We start from the raw sequence: 20,870 nt of genomic DNA, 5'->3' as shown, positions 1-20,870 counted from the left end.
AATTGCGAGGAACATGCATGCCGTGGCACGGGACAGGCATTAGATTCTGATCTACTGCCGCTGCGGCAGCTCGCTAGTTACCATCTTGTCGTCTCCCCCGCGAATCAACAGCGCCGAGGAGGCGATGAGTAGCCGCCGATGTCAACTTCCTAGTCTGTGGAGGCTGAAAGGACGGCACCGACTAAAGCGGCCAAATAAAGTTCGCCTAAGTGTTAGAAAGTGTTGGAAAATTTAGCGCTTAGGTTTAATTTAATTCGTAAATAATTTATGAGCATTAATTGAAAAATTAACATGTTTAAGAATACAATCTAGTTATATGTACGAAACAATATATATATATATAGATCTACTGTACTCGAAATTATGAACTACAGGAAATAAAGTATGAGTAATATGGTTTTTACGTACTGATCCTACGCTGTGGAGGTTGCTGAAAATGTTGTTTGCACCGTGTTAACGGCACGATCGATCCTACTGATGACACACCGAATTTGTTGACGATGACAACGGGTAGCGCTCAAACGACCACAAAAACGAGTCATGATGAAGAACTTGAGCAATTGTGCGGAGCACTTCCTAAAAATCTTATTTGCTCTCTCTCGGTGCAAGATCTCAAAAGCGAGAGTTTCAGAGACCTACTCTTCCGGTTGCCAGTGCACACCGACGCCGAATGGAGTAGACTACAGCGACAACGCAACAGAAAGAAAAAAAATAAAACTCTAACTCTTATATAGATCCACGTTACAGGAGCATTCTTAATTTTAAGACTACTCTCAATTAACAGTCTATATTATTTGTATACTCAATGAGATATGAGTGCTTGCACATATATATATATATATATATATATGGAGAAAACTTCTCACATCTACCTTTATTAGTAAATATGGTATTAATAAAAGATAAATATTAATATAGATCATCTCTTTATAATATAGATCTTTAAAATTTATTAAAAATTATTTCACGAACCCGCTCCCATAGTTCTAACAGAAAGATACTACTAAAAAAACACGTGATTGGGGCAGAGCGAGCGAAGCTACTTTAGCCTATCCGAGTGCATTGGAATAAAAAAAATAAAATTTTAGTTATTAACAATTTATTTTTACCTTTTGTGCGCCACATAAATCCAAATATATACACCACCTATATTGTAGGTTTTGCAGCTCTAGCTTCACCTCTAGCAACTACTGTGCTTGCACACGGATGATAAGAGCATGAGATAGGTAAATCAGTAAATGAGGGTTAGTTTATGCAGAGAAAGAATAAAAGGCACGAAGCTACCGTTAAAGTCTGAAGGTGTGCAGTATTGGGTTCGCTCGTCGAGGCTTTGCAGCTCATGCTGCATCAGCATTGCTGTGTGCATCATCTATGCTGAGCCTTGGAGCGAAGCGTGGAAAAAAAAAACAGTAGAAAGACTTTGGGTTAGAATATCTGTTATAGTTATACATGTTTTAAAAAATTATTTTTTATAATATTGTTATAGTATTCTTTATTTTTTTATCTTTAGTAGATATTCTATTTTCAATCTTTATGAGAAAACAAGTTAAAATATGTCTTGATTTGTATGTGATGAGTGATTGACAAGTTTATCGATTTGTTTTGTCGAATTTTAGATTGCTCGAGCTTATTTTGAGTATTTTGATTATGAACTAACTGGAGTTAAAGTTTGAGAAATGTGTTTACTTGTTTTATGGTGTGCACGTAACGGATGCAACTTATCGATCGACGGCGAGTGGTCGGGGCTAAATGGGTGCTTGGTGCCGGACGATCAAGAAGGCCGGACGGAGTCAAGGGTGATCCTAACTGTACATGTAGAGGTTAAGTAAAGCATGAATGGAGGATGAAAACAGCGTATTGATAAAGTCGAGTGAAATGGATACTGATGCAAGTGACAAGGCGGCCCGAGGGATCGAGAGCGGGAGAGACTTACCGATAGTTAGCATCGCAAGACGAAGTACCCATATTGACATCAGAGCGTTTGCTTAAGATGTAATCAAGTGGTGAGTCACGCTTTGAGAAGCGTGTAGAGGGTTTCACGGTTGGGCCTTAAAACCGTGAGAAGATTGGAGGAGTATGTGGCACCATCGTCAAGCTTGTGTCGAGATAAAACTAAGTCATGTAGGCGTCATGACCGTTCGATAAACGGAGCAAGAAATATACCAAAATATCATCGGTTATAGGTAGAAGAGTACTACAAGAGATGTGTGTTTTGATAATAAGCTAGGAAACTTAGGTTGGTATATAAATAGAGGGGTAGAGCTATATGAGAGTTTGAACTAGCCACTTGGACCTCCTGTGCTATCCATTTGAGAGCATAGTGCTAGAGTTTTAGAGGAGAGAAAGATGATGACTTAGCATATATAATAGGTGAGAGAGTTTTTGAAAGAAAAATCCTTATAATCCGCATAAAATTGGTAGACATCTTTGAGTAATGAAATTTATATTTTTGCATATACTTGAATTTCGCTCATTCTAGTCCCTCTATTGGTTCCCTTGCAAGTTTACAAGACTTCCTTTTTTAGTTGTGTTTTTCTTGTTTTTTTAACTACAGTTGTTCCACCTTTGTGAAGAAATTCTTCTTATTGCTACAGGCATAAACGTTCATATACTCATGTATTTGATAGGGTTTTGAATCCCCTTGCATTTAGGACAATTGTTTCTTTCGGTGACTGTCTTTTTTCTTTGTTATTCATTCAAGTTTCAAGCTTTGTGCACAAAGACTCATGTAATAGTCTTGAACAGAGCCTATAGTTCATATTTTATCCATGAAGTCATGCTGTCTTAGAATTTTCTTTCTCGCTTTGTCTCTCTAAAGTTTATGCTTCCGTTTGTGCATTTTTGAGGAACGTTGAGTGAACAAGGAGTATGTCATCTATTTCGCAAAAAATTTGTAAGACGTCTATTCACCCTACTCTAGTTGTCTATCTCGATCTTACAATTAGTATCAGAGCTGGTTTGATCACTTGTTGATCTTAATCAGCTTTGTGATCCTTAGTTGACAATGGAGACAAGTGGAAAAATTCCATTCTTCGATGATCGAGATTTTTCGTATTGGGAGGTGCGCATTGAGGCTTATCTCATAAGCCAAAGAAGTGCAATACGAGAGATTGTGAACTCCAACTATGTTATTCTTGTTACTCGTTCTTCTCCAGCCCAGATTGAATAATATGAGCCCAACAACAAGGCTCGCAATATATTGTTTACTAGTCTGAGTCGTAATGAGTTTGATAGAGTTCAGCACCTCCGTACTGCTCTCGAGATCTGATCCACTCTTAGTGTCTTTTATGAGGGCACTAACTAGATCAAGGCTAGGCGTCAGAGCACGTACAACCAGGAATACTAGATGTTCATACAGAACCCTGGAGAGTCTTTGGATGCTTTGTTTGCTCGTATTGATGGAATTGTTAGCAACCTTAAATCTACTGGTGTTTTGCCCTTTCTAACCACGAGAGAGTGATCAAATTTCTCTATGCTCTTGACTGTAGCATATGGGGAGTTAAGATCTCGAGCATTGAAGAGTCACTAAGTTACTGTAACACCCTGAATTTTAGCATATAAAAATATAGCAAAATTCGCTCCAAATTAAAACTTTTTCTAATTATTAAACTAGTATAAAATCAAGGATATATATATTTGATGTATATATACTTGTATGTATATATTTAAATATATTATTTTGGCTAAGTATTCCAGAAAGCATCAAGTTAATTTCTAAATTAATCATTGCATTGAATTGATCATATGCATTTTGATTTATTGGTTCTTATGGTTCATTGTGTGGCGATTCAATATTGAGGTTCTCTCAAATTCGAATCCATTTTAGTTATCTCGGCAATTCCCTAATCCAAATTCAGATCCGAATTCGAATACTCCTAATTGAGTTTAATCCTATATATCTCAAATCCATTTTCAATTCGAACTCGTTTTGAATTATCACAAATCCATTCGATTCAATTGCATTCAAATTGAATCACTCAATCTCAATTTGAATATTTTCAAATCCTATTACCAATTCAAACTATTCAATTTGATTCCTTGCAAATACAAATACAATTCAAATACATCTATTTGAATTATCACACATTTCATTTACAAATTCAAATACATCTTTTGCAATTCAAATACACAAATATCTCTCACCATCTCTCCTTCTCTCAGATCTTTCCCTCTCTCTCTGTTCTTCTCATGCCCATCCCCTCCCTCTGTGCTCTCTCTCCCTCTGATCTTTCCACTGCGCCGGCCACCAAGGCAGGCCCATGCTCCTCTCTCTCTCTTCCTCTGATCTTTTCACCACCATGCCCCATGCCCTCGCTGGCCTTTTCATCTGGATGGCAACAGCCATTTGCTCTCCTCCCTCATGCCTTCGCCTGCAAGCCATCGCACCCAAGCATACATATACACACCTGCATACACACAAGCGCACAGCAGCCACTGCAGCAGCACCGCGCCGTTGCGCCGTCGACCCACGCGATTGCGCCGTCACGTCGCCGTTGGCCTGCACCGCCCCTTCGCACCTCTGTCGTCCCCGCCCTTCCTCAACACCGAAGCCGCGCCGCCAGCCACTCGGCCGCGCTCCAGCGCGTCGCGCCGCACCACCCACGCGCTGTCCCGCACCGAAGTCGCCGCAGCAGCTCCGCCGTTGCCGAGCCTCCACCGCACTGCTTCCCGTCGCCGTGAGCTCCGGCCATCTTCGATGAGCCTGCCTCCCTTTCCTCCGCTCTCCCTCTGCGCCGACCTGCGCCGCCCGTGGGCGCCAAGCCGCCGCTGCCGTGCCCCTCGGCCGCGCCTCCCGCGTCTCGCCGCGCCGCGCTGCTCACAACCTTGCCCACCCGTGCGCACCGCCGTGCTCCCTTTCTCCTTCTCACCAGTGCTGCCTCCATCTTCCTCCGCCAGCCGGACTCCCTTCCATCGACGTGTTCCTCTCTCCCGGCGCTGCCCAGCTCGAGCAGCCGCGCTGCGCCGCCTTCACCGCTCTGGCCGGCCGTCTCTGCTGGAATCTCGCCGCCACCGGTCGTCTCTTTCTCCGGTTCGCTCCCTTTCTCTCTCCAGCCGCCCCGGCCTGTGATGCCGCATGTGTGCCGTCGGGAAGCTCCGCCCCTCCTCCGCCGGCGAGCTCCGCCTTCAACCCCCTCCGGCTCCCTCCCTCTCCGATCGCCCCTCCCCGAGCTCCGGCCTCCTTCGCTCCTTCTGGCGCCGTTGCCGCCGCCTCTCTCTGCTCCCCGGCGCCACCGCCCCTCCCTCCGGTCTCTCTCTCTCTTCTCTGTGCCGCTCGGGAAAAGCCAAAGGCCCAGCCGGCCTTATCCACAGCTCAGGCCGGCGTGTCCACACGTCCGGTCCACGGTGGACCACAGTCCCGCGGACCGAGTTCGTGGAATAGTCTCCCTTTTTAATTTCCTGGAATTATCCTTTTCAGTAAATCTTCCGGTAGCCATATCTCCTCCGTTTTAACTCCGATTTCGGCGATTCTTTCGCCGATGTTCCTCTAAAATCATAATCTTGATCCCTGCCAAATCTTGTAAATTTTGGAGTTCGTTTATTTTCTCATCCGGTATTTAATTCGTGTCGTCGTGTTTAATCTAGATTTAGATCTCGTCTTTTAATAAATAAAGTCGAGTTAGATAATCTCATAATTATGTTTTGGTTGTAATCATAATATTGTCGCATGTGATAACCTAGCTTAAGTAGGTTAATTCCTTTTCTTAATAAGAATAACTAAATGTTGTTTCAATTAAGTGTTTAAGAACAAATTGATATTTCATGTGATAGTTTATAGATTAAATCTTAGTTATAATTAATGTAATAGATTAACCCGAGTAGTGGTTAAATAAATAAATATATGTTAATAGAATATGATAGAATAATTTACACGTTAATGGTTAATTAATTGAATAACCTTTTGATAATTAATTAATTAGATTTAAAGGATAGATTAATCTAATTAATTAATTGCATGTATGCTTTTATGATAGCAATAAAATATAACTTAGTGTGGAAACTAACAACACTAGGTAATTAAGGTTAGTTGCTAAACGACCATGTTTTAGTGCTATAGATTAGAATATTAATCTCCACACTTGAGCACAGATAATCGTCTAGAGTTATACTTACGTATATATGTATGCATGCTCACATACATATAAACGTAAGTATTACACATATATTCATGTCAATACACGTGCACTCACCTACACGTAGAATCTCTAGTTGTCGTCCTTCGACAGTTAATCTAATAAGAGTTCGCCTAGTTAATCATGATTTGTTCAGATTTTCTCTTAAGTTGATAATAACTAGGTTAATAGTTTAGCCTAACTTCGCTAGATTATTCCGTTATTCTCTGTGTACTAGCTTCGTGTTGATTAGAGTTGTCGATCGTCTTCCGCTAGGTTTAGCTTTCGTCGTTTTCTCTGTCGTTCTTCTTTCGCTTTGGTATTTCATTGGTTTTGTTCTGGTGTTCAATTGCTTAGTTGTTGTGCGCTTTTTGTCGTTAATCTGCGTAGGCTCGAAGTCGAGGTTCTAAGCAAGAATGCGAGAAAAGAACTGAAGGCAAGGTCCAACGATGAAGAAGAATCCCAGGAAACTCAAGAGACAAGACCAATCTTGAATTGACCTTTCAGGAAGGCAAGTCCTATTTCCTTGATCATATTGAACATATGTTTTCAAATAATATATATGATCAACTAAAATTGGACTTATTATCGCATGTGCTATATATTGCATTTTCTTTCAAACTACTTGTAGTAGTTAACCCTATCAACACTGCCATGCCATACATGTCATCATCCAGAATACATATCGCCCTAGGAATACCTGTTGTTAAATATATTAACGATGGACGACGCCTTGATATATAGCATGCTTAGGATTGAATACATCTCCTCGGAGATGTCGCTTTTAAAATACGTCTCCTCGGAAATATTGCTTTTAAAACACTTCTCTTCGGAGATAAGATTTACTGTTATCAAAGATAACTCATATACCATGATTCCTTGATGGTTGTGAATTCCGTGATTGTGGTGAAATCCTTGATGTCGTGTGGGACATGGAAGGTGATGTGTAAAAATGGGTGAAAATGTTTTGGCGGGGGCAGGTAGAGTAGTCCTCTGTGGGAAGGGATGCTCTTGGGGGCATGTGGTATTGTGGGAATACTCGTGCTGGGAGATGCCCACCCCGACCGCTTAAGGACCGAGTCATTGCAGCCCGTCTAGCCTAGCCACTACGTACAACCATGCGTCCTGTATGGGCAGGACTTGACTTTCCTTCACTGGACTGGGTCGGACATCATACCAGGAGGCTGAGAGCAACGAGCAGGCAAGTACTATCCTGTCCCGCATACTTGGAGGTTTCTAGTACCGGCCAAGGCTTAAAAAGGGATGCTAGCCTTCGGAAGCATGCAGCTCTGGTACTTGGGCGTGTCTCGTGGAAAAGCCCGGCAGGAAAGGTGTTATGGAGGGTCTCGCTATGATTTGCTCCCCTGCATGCAACAGTGGGAGGCTGAGCATATCGCGTGGGTAAAGTTGTACAACCTCTGCAGAGTGTAAAACTATTCGAATAGCCATGTCCACGGTCATGGACATGCGAAAGCAGCAATCGCGTTGACTAGACTCAGGGTGCGTGTGTCTTGATGAGTGAGTGTGTGGACTAGATGTCCGTGTGATATGGTTCCTGGCTCGATCCGCTAGAAGCTGTGTGGTACTAGAGGTATACCAGATGTGATAAAAGGGACTGCGGAGTGAGGTATAGCCCCTCCCAGGACTGAAAACCCCCAGATACAACTTGTTACCTTGGTTTTGGTTTTAAAACTATTTCGACAGCTTTACTACCAGGTCATCTTCTAATACGTTGGGGACTTGAGGTGATACTCAGTACCAACAGAAGATGCCTGCTGTTGTTTTCAAAAGTTTTGATACATTTATTTCAAAAGGTTAACAATAGAGAATATAACTGGATGCTTGCATAAAATCTGCTTTACGCTTAAAACTATGCCGTAAAACCTTATCATTGAAATATCCATTATGCATCTATCCACCCATTGAAGTAGTATAGGACTTGTTGAGTACCTTCCGTACTCAGTCTTGTTGCTTTCAGATTGTTGAGTTGGAGATCAATCTCAACCCAGATGAAGTCGAAGAGAAGAAGTCTAAGGTCGCGTCCGCACCCGAGTTTCCTGTGGCATTGGGTTGCATCGTCGTTTCGCTCCGCTGCACTGTAGGCTCTTCTGCCTGGCTGGTCTGCTGTGGATCCTTGTCCATCAGACTATCTTTTCTCTTTTCAGGTATTTATTTTACTTATTTGTATTCGAAGTATGTATTTGATATCATTCTGTTGAATTCTGTGCGTATCAGCTACTTGATCCAGGGACTGACACAGGAAGCACAGGGGAACCCGAGATCGGGGTCCTGACAGTTACGACATGTTTACTTGTGATGAACTTTTCAGTAAGCTCAAGTCCAGCGAGATAGCCAATGCGGCTCAGATCGGTCTCGAAAACCTTTGTCTCAAAACCTGGTGTTGGTTTCCGTATCTAGTGATGGCAATCAGACTAGAGCTAGTTTTCCTTGTGCTAATATTTCACAGAGTGGATTTGTTTTGTCTTCCTTGGTTTCTATAAAAGAGGTGTAGGTGGACACACTGAATAATCAGGATCTTGCGCTCATTGTGAAGAAGTTAACTCGCTTCTACAACAACAGAAGAGACCAGAGGAGAGGGGGTTCTCACACTTATTTTGAGTGTGGTGAAACAACTCACTTCAAGGTGAATTACCCCAAACTCAAGAAGAAGGGGGAACAGTGACCATGACTACAACAAGCATAAGAAGAAGAACAAGAAGCCCTTCTTCAACAAAAACCGCGACAAGATGACTAAGAAGACGGCCAAGACGGTTTCTAGGGTTTTCTTGATAACTCTCAGCGACATTGACACATCTTCAAGTGAGGAGGAGAGCTTAGAGGAGGAGGAACCACAAGTGAAGAGCAAGAAGAAGGCCAAAGACTTCACCGGCCTCTGCTTCATGGTGGATGACAACGACAACGACAACGACCCTGAACTTGATCCTTTTGAGTTATTGCCTTACTATGATCAGTTTTTCATCCAAGTCGATACCTTGAATGATGCTCTTTCTACACAGGATAGGTTACTTCAGAAAGTTGTGCGTGAGTTGAAAGATCTTAGACCTAAGTATGAGTCTGTGTCTACTAAACTTGTATTTCTTAGGTCTAGGCCTGATGTTGAGAAATGTGAGAGTTGTTTAATTGTCATGGCTGAACTTACCAATCTTTGGAATGTGCATGCTCAAGTCGCCAGTCGGCTTGAGAGTGCCGAGAAGAAGCTTCTTGAGAATGAGTTTAGGTCTACTCTCTTAGTTACTTGTAAGAATTTTCCTTTGTTTGCAAGGGATGTTAAACTGAAAGACAAGTGTCTTAAAGAGCTAGAATCTAGATTGGAGAGTATTGGATGTTCAAAAGATGTGCAGCCTAATTGTTTCACCTGTATAGTCTTTCAAGACAAGCTTAACTAGGTTAGCAAACCTTTTGACAGAGAAGGAGTACCTTTTTTCTAGTGGAGAAGTGCTCAGAGGGAAAAAGAAAAATAAATTTGATCTTGACCCCAAGATGTGTGCTGACAATGCGAGTTTGGCTCTTGGGTTGGGTTTTGAGAGGGTGGCTTACAATGGAGAGAGTAAGACTGTATTCACCACACCTACTACCTTAGAAGTCTAAAAGTCCAAGATTGATTCTACACAACCACCCATCAAGAAGAAACACACATCATAACCCATCAAGAAGAAATCCGCACCATAGCCTAAGAAAGCTCCACAACCTAAGGTGAGAGCCCCTGTGAGAGTCCAGAGTGACCGACAATCAAGCTCCTAAGAGACTCTACCATTGCACCTACTGTCTGAGGAAGGGTCACTTGGTTGGGTCTTGCTTTCGCTGTAGGAGAGATGAGTGATGTGCGTGGAAGTGTAGTACCCGGGACATGTACCACCCCTCTATTGGTGTACATGAGCCTTTTTCCCGCTCCTACCCACGAGTCTCTAGCGCTTTTCAGTCTTTTACTAGAGGTGTTGCCCATCGTGGATTTTACTATGACTCATATGGTTTTGATCCACGTGTAAGAGACGTTGAGTCCCAACGCTTAGGTGGACCATGTTTTCCTCATCTTGTTACTCGCGCCAAGCGTGTTGGTGTTAAGTTGCATTCACCTTCAGTTTCTGCTTTAAGGCGAATGACGTAGTATTGGATTCTTATGAGGTTTTTGACTAATCTCAGTATTGAGCCATCCACCTTCTATTCTTCTCATATGTAGGTTGTATGTGAAGGCATAGAGAACAAGTGGCTCATCGACTCCGGTTATTCGCGCCACATGACCAGACATTCATTATGGTTCTACAGTCTCACCCTAACGAAACATCAAGAGTAAATAACATTTGGGGATGATTGGAAAGGTAGAGTGAAGGTCAAAAGAATGGTAAAGATAAATGAGAGTTTCACTCTCAAAGATATAGCTTTTGTTGAGCATCTGGGATACAACTTGTTTTCTGTATCTCAGTTGCTTGATGAGGATTTGGAAGTGCACTTCAAGCGCGATACTTCTCGAGTTCTTGATTCTTCTGGCGTTTTAATTTGCAAGATTTCTCGAGTTGGGAGAGTTTTTGGAGCCGATTTTTCTGGTTCTTCTTGGTGTTTACTTGCCCAAACTTCTTTTTGAGCTTTGAATGTGGTATAGGAGACTATACCATATGAACTTTTATTTGCTTACTCGTATAAGTGCCCTAGGCTTGATCCAAATATTGCCTAACCTCAAGTTTGAGAAGAACCATGTTTGTGCTACTTGTCGGCATGGCAAGATAATTGTCACTTCTCATCAACCAGTCAATCTGGTGATGATTGAATGACCGGGAGAACTTCTCCATATGAACATTGTTGGTCCTCCTCGGGTTCGTTCGGTGGGTAGAAAGTGGTATGTACTTGTTATTGTTGATGATTACTCTCGCTACTCTTGGGTCATTTTTCTTATTAATAAGGATGAAGTGTTCTCACACTTTCGGAGCTTAGCTTTGAGATTGTTCAAAGAACTCCTATGTGCATTTAAAGCAATTCGCAGTGATAATAGTACCAAGTTCAAGAACTATCTATTTGATACTTTTGACTTGAACATGACATTGAGCATCAATTTTCTACCTCACACGTTTCTCAACAAAATAGTGTGGTTGAAAGAAAGAACATAACTTTAGTGAAGATAGCTAGGACGATGCTTGATGAGCACAGGACTCCTAGAAGTTTTATGCCGAGACCATAAGTATAGCGTGCTACATCTCAAATCGGATTTTCTTACGCTCGATCCTTAATTTGACTTCTTATGAGTTGCGCTTTGGGAGGAAACCAAATGTTTCACATTTGAGAGTTTTCAGTTGTTGACGCTTCATCTTAAAGCGTGGCAATATCGACAAGTTCGAGTCACGTTCTTTTGATGACATTTTCTTTAGGTATTCTCTTCATAGTCATGCTTACAGGGTTTATAATCTTGACACTAACACCATCATGAAATCTTGTGATGTGATTTTGATGAAACAACCTCCTATGTTAGTTTTGCCTTTGATTGTGTAGGACATCAGGAGATGAACGAGAGTATCTTTGTAGATGGTGACCTTCTAGCTCTCAGTGAAGACGAGGATGCTCTACTACTTCCCTCGACCAGATCTGCTCCAGAGCTGCCTCCTGCTTTTACTCTAGTAGATGGTCATGCAATCTCTACATCCACTTTAACTGCTCTTAAGCCTGCACCAGATGTGTTTGAGGGGAGGTTCTCTCGCGGCGTGAGGCTCCTAACCACATTCTGCGGCGACCTCCCCCACACATGATGATCGGAGATCTCGATGAGACAGTAACTAGATCCAAGTCCGCTTCTGCTCATTTTACTGATTCTGTATTCATTGCTTCTTTTAAGCCCTATGATATTTAACATGCTTTATCTTATTCAAATTAGGTCAATATTATATGTGAAGAGTTATAAAACTTTAAAAGAAAATGAGTTTGAATCCTTATAGAGCCACCTCACAATATTCACACCATAAGTATAAAATAGTTTTTTAAAAACAAACATAAAGAGATTGGATCTGTCTATGCTGACCACTATCTCTATGTTGTTCTTTACTTGGAGAACGCTCTAGCCGTCTTGAGTTTTGGTGTTTGATTAAAAAAAATTGCGCCATATTTGTAAAATGCCCATTTGGAACATATGAAGATATTCCTATTGCTGAGAAACACGTGAAACAGAAGGATTTATATTCCTTTAAGAACATATGAGATATTCCTTTTGCGGAGTACTAGAGCATCATATTTGTAAACTGCGCCTTAGGAACATATGAGATATTCCTTTATGGAAGGGAAAACGGCACAGCTAACGGGAATTGCTCACAAGAACAGATCTTGCCGATGACATACCAATCAATTGCCAATAGCATGCCACGAATAAAGGTACAACCAATGAAACCATTGTAAATTGTCAATGCAGAAAACTTGATGTGCGGTAGCAGTATAATTTGCCACATTTGAGTCGCTACTGGTACCAAAAAGGTCGGCATAACAGATATCCTCGGTAGTAACACGACGGGAAGTAGAGTAGTTTCCTACAGATGTAAAGGACCAAGACATCGCACTGACGAACAGCCTACTCGTCCTCCTGGCTACGGAGCCTGGCAAGCTTGTTGGTGACCACGATGTCGAGCTGGGCGGCACGCTCCACGATCTCCTTGCGCTTCTTCGTGGAGACGTTGTGGGCGATCTCGGCGCAGTAGGTCCTGTATGTAATTGAGGGGCAGCGTTGCATCAGTAAAGACCTCGCAATGCAAGTAGTGTTGCCAACAGCAATCAGCTTTGGTTAGCACGTACCTGTTGTGCATCATGAGCAGCTCCAGCTCGGATACGTTGTGCACCACAAACTTCTTGAACTTGTTGGGAAGGTAGTGCCTGGTCTTCTTGTCAGAGCCGTACCCAATGTTGGGCATCAAGGTGCATCCCTTGAACTTCCTCCTCACACGGGAGTCAATACCCTTGGGCCTGCGCCAGCTTGGCTGCAAAGAGAATCAAAAGAGGGGGAAATTAGAACTTGCAAACATGCCAAATGGCAAATTTTGTTAATATAGTGAGTATCGGGGAGAGTAAACTCTTAACACAAGTGGTGACCTAAACTCAGAATACATCCATCTGGACAGTAAGAAAACCCAAGTTCAACAGGGCAAAAAAATCTTCGCGGAGCATAGCAAGTAAATATTCTTATTTGAGCTAGAGCAAGGATGGTCTACAAACTGAAGCCAACACCATAATCAAAGACACTAACAATTGAAATAGATTCAAACTCCACAAGACATTTAACCAGCATTCAAAGTGGCTTCATTATTGCCATGTGAGCTAAAATACAGGATTAGAAGTGAGGTAATTGGACAGAATAAATTGTTATTCAGTACCAATGAAGTGATCCCCAATTTTAAAAGTACTAAAGTTGAAATCTCCCTCATGACAACAGTAATCATGTATTCAGCCAAAGATCAATTTGCTAATGCCTAAATAAGCACATTCAGAATCAAAACCACAAACCATAGTAATTCAGCATTCATTAATATAACTACATCAAATTTTCATAGAAGTGTAATACTGTCAAAAGAGGAGCTGTATTATAAAATGCCAATTTATGAACCCATGACTCATTGTGCATATAAATGAGTGAACCGCATCATTGGGAGCAAGGCACCAAATTATCACGAAATAACAGTCTTCCAGTAGATAGCCTAAGGTAATAGACGTGTTTTTATCTAATCCTACTTCAAAATGCAAGACTGATAGAAACTATTCAAGTCAATGATACCAAGCAAATGGATTAATTTGATTGCACATCCCAAAAAAAAAGCTTGCCCCAATTCGAATATCCATACTGCTTGATAAATAACCATGGTACCCTAAACTTATACACTTCCTCCACCCAACAAAAAGAGCACTGCTTCGGTTTAGAGCACTGCACCATTGATTCCAAAAATTCATTAGAAATCTAAAGCACTAACACAAATGTGTTGCAACCAAGTTTCATCATACTGTTTCAGTAGACTACTTCATCTGAGCTACTTACAAACGTTACCAGGGTGCATCTTGATAAGAAGTGAATCAGCGCATGAATTCATAAAAGAACACTTCCTCAGGATAAATAAGGCATCCATCCATCCGATGCTAAACTAAACAGTGAACTACAACCGAGGCAACTCAAGAACAGCAGTGCGCTAGGCACTATGACTGCAACTATGCACATATCCTGCAAGCCAAGAACGCGGAATACGGCGAAAGAGTCCATTTCAGAAAACAACAGAGGTAAAAGCTTCTCACCTTGAGGCACTTGTAGCGGTCGATGTGAGGCCTCTTGAACTGCTTGACCCGCTTCTTCACAATCTTCTGCACCAGCAGCGGCACCGCCATCTCTGCAACATCAATCACCAAGAAACAATAGCGACAAAACGCAAACGTGAGATGAGGTCGACGAGATCAGAAGCAAGAAACCAACGGAAACTTTCGCCCACGAGGAGGCACCTTAGGATCGGAGCGCACCAACCAAGAGGCAGCGGGGAGGGGGGACGGAAAAGGGGGAGGCACGAGGCGGCGGAGGCGGCGTCAGGTGGTTGGCGAGGGGGTTCTTATACGGCTAAAACCCTAGAGTGAGGACGCTGATGAGACGGACGGCTGTGATATCTCGGCAGTTACCGGACGGTGGGATTGACCTTGATCTGCTTGAAATGGGCTCCTTTTTTGTTTTAGCGAATGAATTACTGGGCTGGATCTGCTCGAAATAGGCTCCCCTTTGGTTCAGGCCGAACCCAAGGTCCCCGGCCCAAATACTACATCATTTCAGAAGTTTTTTACTTTTACATTTTCTAACTTAAATAATTAAATAACTAAACTCCGTATGAAAAAATTTATAATAAATATCTACCGTAAACCTACCACAATAGCACGGTCAGGTCTTAGTCCTTACCGTTGTTAAGAGGGCGGCCCCATCATGAACAGTGCCCTACGATAATGAACAGTACTTAAAGTTTAATTTTGTTCATATTTTCTCGGTTTAAAACAGTAGTATTTTATTGCTTCAAAAATTCTAAAAAAAATTTTACATGTTTCATAATCCATGTGTAACCCATTTTAATTAGATTCAGCTAAAAAATCTGTGTAGAATTTAAACTAAACTTCTCCAAAAAATCTACTTTTATAACTTCTAGCAATTGTTAGGGTATTAAATAAATTTCCAAAAATCTAGAAAAATTCACTAATATTATTCTTATGTGATGAAATAATTTCTAAAATTATTTTCAGCACTAGGTTATGTATTGAAAAAGTGAGTTCCTTTGTAATGCTCAATTTATATGTATTTTTATAATTTCATGTCATATTCTTCTATTAACTCAATTTTAATTCAAACATATATAAAACTAGGGCTGAAATGGGACTGTTTGGAGGGTTGCTCAAGTAAAAAAACTCTCATTTCAGCAGCATTTGAGGGTTGCTATGGGGCTGTTTGGATTGAGCCCCGCCGATCCATCCGCGCGCCAATTCTTTGGCGTAGGAACCAGTCACCGTGGGATAGTCCGAGTGGATGCAAAAAAGCACTAAGGCGGGCACGTTTGCATGGGTGCTGAACCAAGCAGAGGCCCTCGCGTGTGTGAGTGCGCCAATTTAGCAGGGCGTGTTAGCGCATTGAACCAAACGTGCCCTATATTTTTAATTTCCTACCAGGGGTAGACTTGGCGAATCGTGAAGTTGCAAATCGAACTAGAAAAGGTAGTAAACATGTTTAAGAACTTGGTTGAAACATTTTTGAAAGCTAGTGTTACCCGCGTCTCTTTTTTTAAGAACAAGTTGGATGTATGCATACACTTATGTCTACACACATCCATATAAGTATATTTTAGTACACATCTAAATAAAATTAGACATAACTTTACTAGCGCAGACACACATTTTGACCGTTGTATTTAGCAAATACGATGGCGTATGTTGGAAATCAAAAAATAGACAACATACACTATCGTATTTGCTAAAATAGATAACATAGCGGCGTATTTATAAATTTAGCACCTGTATCCAGCACCTCAAACATCGAAAAATTAATTCTGGTACCTGAGACACCGAAAAACAATAGATTCGCCTTGTATTCGGGACATGATGTGCAAATATGGTATTATAGATGCAGACAAGGTGCCTAAAAACGATCCTGCAACTCACATCTGACACTCACAAATAAAAAGATCCATAAGAACCAAAACTCCAAAATGACATAAACAAACACTACTGATCGATTTCTATTATTCTAACAGGGGGCTCCCAATTTGGTAGACATGGTAGGGTTGCAGGTTCTCCATCCGAGTCACTGCCTAGTACTCTGATCCTGAGCTGAAGAGAGATTCAGAGCAAGCTCTCTAGCTCGGGGGCGACATTGGTGTAGGAGTCCCTGTACCTCAGGTGCCGAATACACACTAGGTGTGGTGCTTCCGTCCCTTCACGTTGCGTTGTGTCGTTGTTTCAGTGCATTGATCGCTTTCGCTATTGTCTGTTTTGTCACCCCACACGTTATTGTTCATGTGTTAATTACTTAGCCCTTGTATTGCCGTGTTTTGCTATAAGATGAGAGTGAGCTAGTAAGGAGATGCAGCGCGAGAAGAGAGGAGACGTGCAACGCGAGCAAAGGGGGAGAGGAGAAGCAGCAATGCGAGGTGAGGAGAAGCAGCAGCGTGAGGAGAGGAGAATTAGCTCGAGACGAGGACGAGCAGCAGCGTGAGTTACAGTAAGTACTTAAATTATATATTTAATTAATACTTGCAGTAATAATAGTAATTAGAGTAAGTAGATTTTTTTAATCTGTTCAATTATATTTGTTTAATTATTTGCTTAGTTTGATTATATGAATTTTATTATTTGCTTAGTTAGTGTAATAGTAATTAGCGTGAATGTGTATAATAATAATTATTTCTTTAGTTAGAGTAAGTAGATTGTGTAATAGTAATTAGCGTGAATTTGAATAGTCAGTGTAATTAGATTATTTAATTAGTTTAATAATATGATGGCATAGTGGTGACACTTTGTGGTATTGGTGGTGTAGCGTGATAGGCTAGTGCATGTATACTCTCTATAGATGTAAGTAGGGTGTCGATGCAATAAGAGAAGAAAAAAAAGATAAAAGAAATGAAAAGAAAAAATAAATTTTAGAAAGATTCAAAAAATTAAGATTAGACAGGAAGATTCGATTAAAATCACAATACACTGAAAAATTATCAAATTAAAATTTTAATTAATAGTGGAATGTGCCTATTTAATAGTATTTTAATCCAATCCATTAAAATAGTGAAGAGCATTGAAGAGCTGCATGGCCAGAGTGATGGTCAGGGATGAGATGTGATGAGAATAATGGATGGATAGTGGTGTAAGTCTGTTTAATTAATAGTTTAATTCAATATTGATTATTAATTATTTCATTTGAATTCAATATTGATGATGTAATTAACATTGTTAATTACATAAATATTTAATATTGTTAAGTATTGTACTCTTTAATTTATATTATTAATTTATTTATTATTTATCGAAGGGCTATTAGTTATGTATTGTACATATATCTAAGTAGTTATTTTATTACATGTAACTTTGTTTCGCAGATATGGTATAACTTTTCATATTTATTATAAAGAACGTCATACAGTTTTACACAGGAGACTCGTAACAATTCAGAACTACCACCACATAAAGAGTTCAATTGAGTTCCTACTAGCCTAGATGACCTGAAATAACATGTTATGAGCCTTTTGCGTGTGAACTAGCAATCTTATATTATTATCCTAGAGGGTGTGCGGTCATGCATTGTTCCAAACAGCTCGGTCATTATCCATGCGTTGTTCAAGATAAGAAGGTACAATGCCTGAGTTCTGTACTCACGTAAGGCATTGGAGAAGAACTTTGATATAAGGGTATACGTAAACATAGTGCCACAACTGGTGCAAAGTGATATAATGACTACCATGGTAGGATCAGGTCAGCAGGTGATGCATAAAGAGGATGAAGTACATGTCGGCGAGGGCAGTTCCGGTAGAGAGGAAGCTAGAGTGGACCCTTTTGAGGTAGATACATGATGCATGGATGATGAAATAGGTGGTAGCAGGGATGAAGAAGCTGCTGACAGTGATGTCACGGTGTCGGCGATCTAGTACTTTTGAGGTGCTGAGCTGCTAAATTGTGTCGTCATTGAGTATAATACCTCATCTAACTGGGGATACTAGAATAGCTACATCCGGGTCGGGTAATAGTTTTGTAACAGGAGCATGTCATCCACTTTATTAGCAACTATGTTGTAATGGCAAGAAGGGATCACAAGTGCGGCCGGTCGAACCCTACAGAGTATGAGGTCAAGTGTATGAAGCACCTAAATTGTCCTTAGTTCGTACGAACACATAAGTCGAAATATGAAAACTATTTTATGATCAGTAGATACACCCCCACATACATGTAGCGAAGACGCTATTAGGAATGTGAGCCACGTCGTTGATGCGAGGTTCATAGCCCAACTGCTCATCACTCTTGTTGGCACAGGCATTTGTTAATCGTCAAAATCCATTATGGAAGAAGTGCAGACTAAGATGGGTATGCTGATCAATTACCACACTAAGTGGCGAGCGAAGCAGAAGACGTTGAAGATACTATTTGGAAGCCTTAAGGAGTCTTATAACTATACTCCGAGGCTACTATAGAAGATTGTCATGATGAATCCAGGGGCTCAGTGGGCCATAGTGGATGAGTCGATTAAGCTAGAGGATGGGTCATACAACACCACTGATCGATACCTCATTAGGTTATTCTGGTCCTTTGGACAACACATCGAAGCTTTCAGACATTGCAGACCGATTGTTTGCATGGATGTCACATTTCTGAGCGGCAAGTATCATGATACCCTTATGGCAGCGATAGCGACGGATGCAAATAATGAGATCATTCCTCTCGCCTTTGCAATAGTTGAGATTGAGAACAATGAAAACTAGTTGTGGTTCCTCACTTTGGTGATGACACGTGTCGTGGATAACAGAGAACGAGTTTGCATCATCTCAGACCGCAATAAGGGCCTTCTGCAAGCATTAGATGTGCTTCATGATAGCACATACTATTCCATTGTATTGCCTGATGTAGAGAGAAGATTGCGCATACGACACTTGAGAGCGAACCTGTACACAAGGTACCACAAAAGGTTTTCTGTAAAGATATTCGAAGGGTTGTGTTTGCAGAACCAGTATGCGAAGTTTAACGAGATATGGAGAGATTTAAATGAGATCACTCACAAGATGATGACATATCAACAAGCATAGGAGGACTATCTGTGAACGCAAATGGTTGGGGGATAAACTATCATGAACCGCTCTCGTGCTACGTTTAGTCAATGGATAGCGGGGAAGTCAGCAGAGCGTTGGACCCTAATCCATGACACTCACGGTGCTAGGTTAGCACATAAAATTTAAATGATCATATGTACCCTTTCTTATGCAAATAAACCTTCTAAAATTATTGTATCTCATGTTAGGTACACCCTCATGACAACAAACATAGCGAGGCGTTCAACAATTTTCTAAAGGGGTACGGGCCCTCCCGTTACGTGCCATCATTGAGTTTAAATTCTATAGAATGGTGAACTACTTTTGAGACCGTGATAATACTGTTATGAATTGCAGCACGTGATTCGCACCTAAGGTGGAGGAAATTATATCCAGAAGGAGAAATAAGGCACACTTTCATCGGACAAGGATCTACGACCCGACCAATAATGAATTCGAGGTCATATACCATCGTAGGTGTGCTTCAGGGTATAGCGTAGGGGACATCATGCAATAATATCAACTTGTGTCTCACAAGGTGAAGTGCACATTCAATAAGCCAAAACTACACTATATCATGTGCTCGCATGTCTTAACCGCTTGTAGAGACATGGATGACAATGATGGATCACAGTACGTAGCATTGTACTTCACGATCGACTCATTGAGGAGCATAAGGCTTCCAAAGATGCAGTCCTTCTACATCGAAAGCAACTATAAAGCGATCAAGGGATCTAAGTGGGTACCTTATCCAGAGCACGATGCACGGTCCTGGAAGACATAGAGCCACAAAGCTAGAATGTGACATTGATGAAGCTGATGTTGTTGATGGCCTACGCAAGTGCAAACTTTGTTAACAACTTGACCGTGACAGGAGGTTATGCCCGACTCGGCAGTAAGCTATCAGGACACTATCAAACTGTAGTGTATTAGAGTTGTTGCATTTTAGTTTGTTGTTTGAAGTTATTCACAGTCATAGTTTGTATTCTAAATTGTTATTTATATATTAGTTTTATTACTTACTTTGCAATATATCATATGGTACTCACATCACATACGATATTTTTTTATTGAACCATGAAGCTTGTTATTCACCTATTTATTGAATCATGAAGCTTATAATATATTCTAATTTGTTATTCACATACTTATTGAACCATGAAACTTGTAATAGATTCTAATTTGTTATTAACCTACTTATTGAACTATGTAGCTTGAAATCATTGTCATGGCTCATGGTGGTCTTCTCGAGCTTCTTTAGCAGCGGTACGACAAGAACCATAGAGGACGGATGATTTTCACAGAGCAACAAGCATCATGATTATATGTGCTTTTTAATTGACATGATAATTTACTACTAACTCAGTACATTTATTAGATATCTTTTGCAGTTACTTTCGTTGCGACCCCAGAGTGTCCACATGATTAAGGAGTTAGACCCTCGATTCCACGAACCACTCGCATGGACAGAACTACTGCCTTT

The 20,870-nt window shown here is 41.0% G+C and overlaps 1 protein-coding gene across 1 annotated transcript; it reads right to left on the bottom strand.

Moving 5' to 3' along the window:
- Positions 1-12,474: 12,474 nt before the first annotated feature.
- LOC133899645 (large ribosomal subunit protein eL32z-like) lies at positions 12,475-14,707 on the bottom strand. Its single transcript, XM_062340673.1, has 4 exons — positions 14,577-14,707; positions 14,376-14,467; positions 12,894-13,075; positions 12,475-12,802 (listed from the first exon to the last, which is right to left on the bottom strand). The coding sequence occupies exons 2-4, from the start codon at positions 14,463-14,465 to the stop codon at positions 12,673-12,675; spliced, it is 402 nt and encodes a 133-aa protein (XP_062196657.1). The 5' UTR covers positions 14,466-14,467; positions 14,577-14,707; the 3' UTR covers positions 12,475-12,672.
- Between the last annotated feature and the right edge of the window lie 6,163 nt (positions 14,708-20,870).

Source organism: Phragmites australis, chromosome 18, assembly GCF_958298935.1.
Source record: "Phragmites australis chromosome 18, lpPhrAust1.1, whole genome shotgun sequence".
Taxonomy (NCBI): Eukaryota; Viridiplantae; Streptophyta; class Magnoliopsida; order Poales; family Poaceae; genus Phragmites; species Phragmites australis.
This window is presented reverse-complemented; position numbering and strand designations above follow the sequence as displayed.

What these genes read in the sequence shown, in the direction of transcription:
- LOC133899645 (XM_062340673.1), bottom strand. Translation starts at nt 14,465, where the DNA reads ATGGCGGTGCCGCTGCTGGTGCAGAAGATTGTGAAGAAGCGGGTCAAG. An exon ending in ACCGCTACAAGTGCCTCAAG is followed by an intron (nt 13,076 to 14,375) that starts GTGAGAAGCTTT and finishes TTCTCTTTGCAG; the next exon opens with CCAAGCTGGCGCAGGCCCAA. An exon ending in CTGCTCATGATGCACAACAG is followed by an intron (nt 12,803 to 12,893) that starts GTACGTGCTAAC and finishes AATTACATACAG; the next exon opens with GACCTACTGCGCCGAGATCG.